Source organism: Emys orbicularis, chromosome 20 (genome assembly GCF_028017835.1).
Source record: "Emys orbicularis isolate rEmyOrb1 chromosome 20, rEmyOrb1.hap1, whole genome shotgun sequence".
Classification (NCBI taxonomy): domain Eukaryota; kingdom Metazoa; phylum Chordata; order Testudines; family Emydidae; genus Emys; species Emys orbicularis.
In genome coordinates, this window is record NC_088702.1 from 21,654,864 (window position 1) to 21,663,707 (window position 8,844).

The 8,844-nt window shown below is 47.4% G+C and overlaps 1 protein-coding gene across 1 annotated transcript; it reads right to left on the reverse strand.

The window, feature by feature from the left end:
* Positions 1 to 3,678: 3,678 nt before the first annotated feature.
* Positions 3,679 to 4,923, reverse strand: LOC135892616 (interferon-inducible GTPase 5-like). Its single transcript, XM_065420414.1, has one exon. It carries the CDS (start codon positions 4,915 to 4,917, stop codon positions 3,679 to 3,681), a length of 1,239 nt encoding a protein of 412 aa, XP_065276486.1. The 5' UTR covers positions 4,918 to 4,923.
* Between the last annotated feature and the right edge of the window lie 3,921 nt (positions 4,924 to 8,844).

Below are 8,844 nucleotides of genomic sequence, written 5' to 3' on the forward strand. Positions count from 1 at the left end.
AATAAAGATATTAAATAAAACCTTCCCGAGATATAAATATCAAATCCAAATATCCAACCTGCCGGGCTGGAGTCCAAGCACGGATCCAGTGTATGTCCCTTAATCCCTGTTTTCCTAAGAGCAATAAAGCTCAGATGCACAAGTGTCAGATTAAATTCTACAGCAGTTTATTGAAGGATAAATGCACTTCTCCAAGGTTTGGAATAACGATCAAACCACAAGCAACGAGTACACGGAGCGGTGAGATTGAATCCACATTGGTTACCGAGTATGAAACATTGAGCAAATCAACAGCGACAGGTTGATACATAGCATCACATCTCATGAGGGCCCGAAACACCCCGTGATTACAATCCCAGCACCTCAGCTCAGTCTGAGCAAGGTCGGTGTTTCCCAGACACCCAGTCAAATCTAAACTCAGCATCAATCAAGCAAATCAGGGATTAAACGCATCAGCAGTAGCTCAACCCGCAGCTCAGGGTTGTCAATTACAGAGGTGAGATTCTCATTAACTATTAAGCCTCTGATGCAGGTTTAGCAGCCAGATGCTTCCAAACCCTGCTCAGGGTACAACTTCGTTACAGGTTAATAACAGCCTCTGGTTTCAGCACCGTGATCAGAGAACAGAAACTTTAGCCAACCCCAGGGAGAGGCTGGGTAAATGGCTGTAGACAGAAAAACAGATTCTCAGCTGTGTAAATGGGATTGAATCAACAGAGCTACGTCCATTCACACCAGGTGGGGATTTGGTCCCAGGGGTTTCTCAGAGAGTCCATTTCAGGCTACATCTACACTTGGAGCTGAGGGTCCAGGTGGCTCTGTACTCAAGATGGCTTGCCTATGTTGCTGTTGCCCAAGCTGGCTTCACTACACTACTGTTTTAGCATGCTAGCTCCATGACAGCGAGCGTGAGGATGTCTCTGGGAGCTGGGGATCACACCCCTAGCTCCAAGTGTAGACGGACTCTGACTAGGGCTCTGGGCCGGCCGTCAAAGCAGCAAGAGCTAACATCTGGGTCACTGAGCAGGCTACAGCTCCCAGGTTATGATTGTCTTGCTGCTCGGAATGTGGATGTGACAGACCGTGGAAGGTCTGAACCAAGTTATGTCCGCCATTTTGTATGTCTGTGTCTGCGATACATCAACCATTTTGTTTGCAGGCTTCCATGTTGAATTCTGTTCACCATTGGATTCTGTTCACCTGGGCTGAAATCCAGTTTAATCTTGTTTATGCACAACCTGTTGTGAGGCAATACCGAGACATCTCCAGTGCTGGGAGGGGGCTTAACACCCCGTCGAGCACTAGAACAGAGAGCCGTCGAGATGACAGGCAAGGTCTACTGGCTTTGTAATGACCCTTCATGTTTGGCCCACCCCATGAAACAATGGGGTCGTATGGATCCCTGCGGGGCTGGGGGATGGAGTTTTGCAACCAGAGCACATGGTTGCTGGTTGGTGTCTGTGGTTAAGAATTTCCTTTGCCAAAGCCTGTGTGTTTTGCTTCCCTGCCACATATTCCCCAAGAGGTTAAAATACAAGATCAGAGTTTCCACAGTTGTGTTGGAATTGTGAGTCTGCCGACAAACAACGTGGGGTTCTGAGCCCCTTTCTCAGCCTGGAGGGGGTGGGGGGCGATTTAAAAAATAACAGGAAATGTCCTAGGTTTTTGCAGAGCAGATGAGCTGCCATTAAGCAACAGCCCCGATTGCTCCCTCGCTGCATCCACAGCTGATCGGTCCATTCCCCTGCAAGCTAGAGCAGATCCTACGGCTGGATCCGGCTTACCCAGGCCCTGACTCCCAGCCCTGGGGAGGGGACCAGGCAGGGAGGAGCTGACTGACAGCTCTTGCTGTGTCCTGGGCTTGTGCCAGTCACTGTACCACCCTGACACGGAGTGACATTGCCCCCCATTTCCAGGGAGTACCTATGTCACACATACCCTTCCAGCTCCCCCTCTCTCCTCTCCTTCCCCCCTAGCTCTCCCATTCCTCTGGCAGCGTCCCCTCCTTTTGGGAACCTGACATACAGTAACTCTAAGCTCAGGAAGTCCCAGCACTGGCTCTATGGCAGGTGGCCAGCAGCACCCCACCTCCCAAGGAAGGATCCCAGACAAGAGGTCTGGCCCCAGGAGTGGTTTAGGAGCCCCAGAGTGAAAAACTGGTAGACTAGTCCCAGATCTAGCACCCCCTGACCAACGTGGCTATGCCGACATAACCCTAGTGTAGACGCAGCTATGTTGATGGAAGAAACCATCACTCAGGGAAGAGGGGTTCCTACAGCGATGGAAAAACCCTTCCTTGTGCATAGGCTGCAACTACGTTTCTATGCCAACATAGCTACGGCAATGTAGCTACGCTGATAGACAGTCTCCATAATTTAGACAGCCCCGTAGGCCATGTCTGCACTCTGGGTAGTCCCATACTGCAGCTGTAGCGACATAGTATAGATACTTCCTACATCAACGAAAGGGGGTTTTCCATTGATGTTGTTAATCCTCTCCGAGAGACAGGAGCTAGGTGGACTGAAGAATTCTTCCATCGATCTAGCCGCATCTACACCAGGGGTTAGGTGACCTATATATGGTGCTCAGGGTCTGGGTGCGACATTTTTCACAGCCCTGTGCAATGTAGCGAGGGTGATCTAATTGTTAAGCGTAGGCCTGGCCGTAGTGGTCCTGAGAATTCACACCTCTGCCCAATGCTATTAGTGACACAGGAGAGGAGCGTGTGTTTAATACGGTATTTCATCGGACAGTGTCCCCTTAAGCTTTTCCATCCTGGGGAATGATTAACAGACATGGCCAAAGCTGGGAATTTTACCTGTTTGTCTGGTTCCAGCCTGGTTAAAAATCATCTTCATTTTAAAAGAAAAAACGTAGCTGTTCCCTCCTCTCCCCAAATCCTAGTCAGTCTTTCTCTCGTCTGTCACATTACATGTGAGAAGGAAGGAAACGCCACCTCCTCTCTGCTCAGATCGAGTCTCCACTAGACCTGGATTTGGTGTCAGACCTGTTGTTCTTCTGGTTTTTGTCACCTGGGGCGATACAGGTCTGAGAAAGCACATCTACACTGCATTGTAAGCCTGGGTCTCTGGGACCTGACCTTATGGACTCGGTGTTTCCAAACCTGCGCATGAGCGTCCACATTTCACTGGAAACCTGGGTTTACAAGTGCTGGACCCAGGTCTCAGGGCTGTGCTAGCATGTCCACACTGCACTACGCAGAGCTTCTGATTTGGGACTGCAACTTGAGCAGCGTCCACACTGCAGAATGACAGGGCTTGGACCTGAGTCTCAGTGGGACTCAGGCTTTGACCCAACCTCCTGGCAGAGTCCTACAACCTGTTCCTGCGTGCTCACTGACCCAAGTCAGACTGATTTGGCTGTGGAAGGAAGTGGGGCTGAGGATTAAACCCGAGTCAGAGTCCACGCTTACTGTGCAGTGCAGACAGACCCTAGAGAGACCCACTGAGGAGGGACTGGCTGAGAGAGAGCCAGGAAGCAGGAGCAGCAGGACTGCCAGAGACCCCTGGGAGGAGAGGCTGTGAAAGTCGGCAGTGGAAGGTTGAGCTGAAAAATGGTTTTGTCTCTTGGTTTGGGACAATCAAACTGCAGAAAGGAGACCGGGGCTGTGGCAGTTTATCCTGGGAAGCTGGGGAGAAGCTCTGCCTTGCGACACTGTTATTGGTTATTCTTTGCTCCCTCCAAAGCCTTTTTCAGGACTCGTTGAGCATCTTCTGCAACTTCATCCAAAAACCTAAGTAACATTTCAGAGGTGACACTGTAAGACTTCTTTGCTGCTATCCCAGTGCCAATCAGTGGTATCAGGCTGATAAAATATTTAACTCTCATCATAGGTTCCCCTGTAGCCTCTCTGAGCCGCTTCAAAGCCTCTTCTCTTGTTATATCTTTGGCCAGAGGGGACTTTATTACACACTTCAGCTCATCAGCAGACATCCGAACTTGTTTAGCAAGTGATTCGAGGGAATCATCATCCAGGCCAAAGGACTTGCAATACTCTCTCATGTTCTCCACCAAGATGTCGACATCACACTTAACTGAGAGAAATGGGAGAGGAACAGCAGCGAGAGCGCACGACTTCAGGGCTTGTTTCCAGATCTGTTCCTGCAGGGCCTTCTGTTTCTCTTTCAAGATTTCTTCAGAGGTGCTGGGCAGGGCACAGATGAGAACGTGTCTCTTGTGAATGTTGAGGTCATTCGCAAAAGTCTCCTGCAGTTGGGGAGAATCGTACTTGTGAAAGTCCCATCTTGACACCAGGAAAACCTGTGGGGAGATGATCCCTGCTTTTTGTAGCTGCTCCACGCAGTCACTTCTGATTGCCGCTAGAATTTTCTCTTCTTTGAAATCTTTTTTTTTTTGTTCATTAGCCAAATCCACATCCACCTTGGTGCGGACAAAGTAAAACTTCTTCTCCATGTTGTTGATTTCTTTGGCAAGTTTGGTGTCAGCTTCTGTGAAGCGCCCGGCTGCAATGATGATGAAGAAATCATAACGATAAACATTCACATCGGTCAGGTAAGTTTTTGCCGGATATTTCGTTGTTCCGATCCCAGGAAGGTCCCACACAATCACATTTGGGTGAATGGGATGGGGGTAAGCAGTTGGATCCTTTGTTGTTTCTGTCACCCCAGTCTCAGCTGCGCCTCTGTCATCATCGTTCAGGCTTCTTATGGCATTGATGAAAGACGACTTCCCAGAGCCCGAGTTCCCTGTGATGGCGATGTTGAGCGTGGTATTTCTTAACATGTCATCAGACATCTTCACCACAGACATGGCTTCTGAGAAGTTCCCAGCTTTGACAGCGGTCTGGAATTTTTCAGTTTCCTCCTCAGACAGACCGGGCAGTTTACTGCTCCATTTTGAAAAGAAACCATCCCAGTGAGTGTTTGAATCTTCCATTATCCTGGGGAAAAAAAACACAAATTCCAGTCAGGGTTAGGGGTTTTCCCTCCCAACAGCTATTTACTAACCCACGGTTAGTAGAGTCAGAGTCATAGAAACAGAGTTGAAGGCCAGAAGAGACCCCCCAGATCACCTAGTCTGACCCCCTGTATGTCACAGGCCACTCACAGCCCCCAGAACTTGCACACTAAACCTAACTACCAAAGTGAGACCAAAGCATTACCGCCCTCAGGAGACCAAATTATCGCCTGCCACAGGACGGGAGCAAGAGGCACCGAGCTGCACCAGTGCCCATGGCCCCTGCAGTAGCAAGGAACTGATTAAATGAGAGAGACCCAGCAAAAAGAGATGTCCTTGTATCCATGTAACAGAGTCACTGGGCTAGCAGGAAAGGAGCTATTGCTCACAACTTGCAATAAATAAATAAAATAAAGTGTTTAGAATGCCCAAAGGAGAAAGCTTCATTTTTGCATACATGTGCCACTAGGGGGAGCTGTGCTGGAGGGAGTGGGGTGGGGGCTCTCCCCTGACAGGCAGGGCTGGCCCCGATGCCCCAGCACATCGTTAGGGGTCCTGTGGTGCCAGGAAAAGCCTGAGAAAAAACTGCAACAGTTCACTTTTAAGTTTCTGAAATCACAGGAAATCTGCCTTCCCTCCCAGTAACTGAACAGGGCCTGCCCACGTGATTTCACATCCCTTAAATGTTAATTTCCTTGAGTCTGTGCATTTGGACTCGGAGAACAGCCTGGAGTAGGGTGACCATATTTCCCCAAAGGAAAACCGGATACCGTGGGGGACTTGCCCGAGCCCACTCTGCATGGAGCTGGCCTGAGCCGCTCACCCAAGCCCCATAACCACACTCACCTGAAACACCCCCCTGCCGGCCTGGCCTCATGACACCCCCGCAAAGACACAGGGGATGGCCTGAGCCGCCTGACATCACAGCTTGTCTGAGCCCCGCCCTGCGGGCTGGTGTTGCTCACTCCCACCATGTTCCTCCAACCCCACGTGGACAGGTGAGGGAACTAAGCAGTTGGGAAGAGCAAATGGGACAAATACCCAGTTTTGGAGAAAAAAAATCAGGAAAGTGAGACAGGGCTTTAAAAGGGGACTGTCTTGGCCAAACTGGGACTTATGGTCACCCTAGCAGAGAGAAACCTTTGCCCTCCACCCTCTCCCTCCTCCCTTACATAAGAACATAAGAATGGTCACACTGGGTCAAACCAAAGGTCCATCTAGCCCAGCTTCTGGCAAAAAGAAGCTAGGGAAGCCATCCCTGTCCATCCTGGCTAATAGCTATTGATGGACCTATCCTCCATGAACTTATCTAGTTCTTTTTTTAACCTTATTATAGTCTTGGCCTTCACAACATCCTCTGGTAAGGAGTTCCACAGATTGACTGTGCGCTGTGTGAAGAAATACTTGCTTTTGTTTGTTTTAAACCTCCTGCCTATTAATTTAATTTGGTGACCCCCTAGTTAGGGGGGAGGGATAGCTCAGTGGTTTGAGCATTAACCTGCTAAACCCAGGGTTGTGAGTTCAATCCTTGAGGGGGCCACTTAGGGATCTGGGGCAAAAATCAGTACTTGGTCCTGCTAGTGAAGGCAGGGGACTGGACTCAATGACCTTTCAAGGTCCCTTCCAGTTCTAGGAGATAGGATATCTCTGTTTATTTCTTGTGTTATGAGAAGGAGTAAAGATTTACTCCGTATTTACTTTCTCCACACCAGTCATGATTTTATAGACTTCTATTATATCCCCATATCTCTTTTCCAAGCTGAAAAGTCGCAGTCTTATTAATCTATCCTCATATGGCAGCCATTCCATACCCCTAATCATTTTTGTTGCCCTTTTCTGAACCTTTTCCAATTCTAATATATCTTTTTTGAGATGGGGTGACCAGATCTGCACGCAGTATTCAAGATGTGGGCATACCATGGATTTATATAGAGGCAATATGATATTTTCTGTCTTATTCTCTATCCCTTTCTTAATGATTCCCAACATTCTGTTCACTTTTCTGACTGCTGCTGCCCATTGAGTGGATGTTTTCAGAGAACTATCCACAATGACTCCAAGATCTTTCTTGAGGATAACAACTAATTTAGACCCCATCATTTTGTATATATAGTTGGGATGATGTTTTCCAATGTGCATTACTTTGCATTTAGCAACACTGAATTTCATCTTCCATCTTGTTGCCCAGTCACCTGGTCTTGTGAGATCCCTTTGTAGCTCTTTGCAGTCTGCCTGGGACTTAACTATCTAGAGTAGTTTTGTATCATCTGCAAACTTCACCACCTCTCTGGTTGCCCCCTTATCCAGATCATTTATGAATATATTGAATAAGACTGGTCCCAGAACAGACCCCTGGGGGACACCACTCTTTACCTCTCTCCCTTCTGAAAACTGACCATTTATACCTACCCTTTGTTTCCTGTATTTTAGGCAGTTAATTATCAATGAGAGGACCTTCTCTCTTATCCCACGACAGCTTACTTGGCTTAATAGCCTTTGGTGAGGGACCTTGTCAAAGGCTTTCTGAAAATCAAAGTGCACTAGATCCACTGGATCCCCCTTGTCTACATGCTTGTTGATCCCCTCAGTGAATTCTCTTAGATTGTTGAGACATGATTTCCCTTTACAAAAAACATGTTGACTCTTCCCCAACAAATTGTGTTCATTTATGGGTCTGATAATTCTGTTCTTTACTATAGTTTCAACCAGTTTGCCGGGTGCTGAAATCAGGCTTACCAGCCTGTAAGTGCTAGTATCATCTCTTGGGCCTTTAAAAAAAATTGGCGTCATATTAGCTATACTCCAAACATCTGGTCCAGAAGCTAATTTAAATGATAGGTTACATACCACAGTTAGTAGTTCTGCAATTTCACATTCATGTTCCTTCAGAACTCTTGGGTGAATACCATCTTTCTCGGTCCTGGTCCAAAACCTCCTCTATTGACACCTCAATCTGGGACAGTTCCTCAGATTTGTCACCCTAAAAGAATGGCTCAGGTTTGGGAATCTCCCTCACATCCTCAGCTGTGAAGACTGAGGTAAAGAATTCATTTAGTTTCTCCACAATGGCCTTATCGTCCTTGAGTGCCCCTTTCTGAAATTAAATGGAGTTTTCCCCGCCGCAAAGATGTAAAATCTAATTATATTATGGACACTATTACCAAGTGGTCCAGCTATCTTCACCTCTTGGACCAGATCCTGTGCTCCACTTTGGACTAAATCAAGAATTGCCTCTGCTCTTGTGGGTTCCAGGACTAGCTGCTCCAAGAAACAGTCATTTAAGATGTCAAGAAACTTTCTCTCTGCATCCCATCCTGAGGTGACATGTACCCAGTCAATATAGGAATAGTTGAAATCTCCCATTATTACTGAGTTTTTTATTTTTATAGCCTTTCTAATCTCCCTGAGCATTTCACTGTCACTATCACCATCCTGGTCTGATGGTCGGTAATATATCCCTACTGCTATATTTTTATTATTAGAGCAGGAATTACTATCGTTAGAGATTCTATGGTACAGTTTGGTTCATTTATGATTTTTACTTCATTTGATTCTACGCTTTCTTTCACATATAGCGCCACTTCACCAACAGCATGACCTGTTCTGTCCCTTTGATATATATTGTACCCTGGTATTACTGTGTTCCATTGATTATCCTCATTCCACCAAGTTTCTGTGATGCCTATGTGACAAAGCTCTGACCTTGTCTCAGTGAGTCCCGTGCTTCCTGGTGGATTTCGCTAGCCTCAGAGCGACATAGCCCTTCTTTCTCTAGAGGCAAGGGTCACAGCCTACTGAGCCATTTTCATCATAAACCAGCAAGGGAGGTGAGGATAAGCTACCCTCCCTCACACAGTCTTTGTTGTCTCCCAGTCTCAGTGATTAATCAGGGAGAGGAGTGGGGAG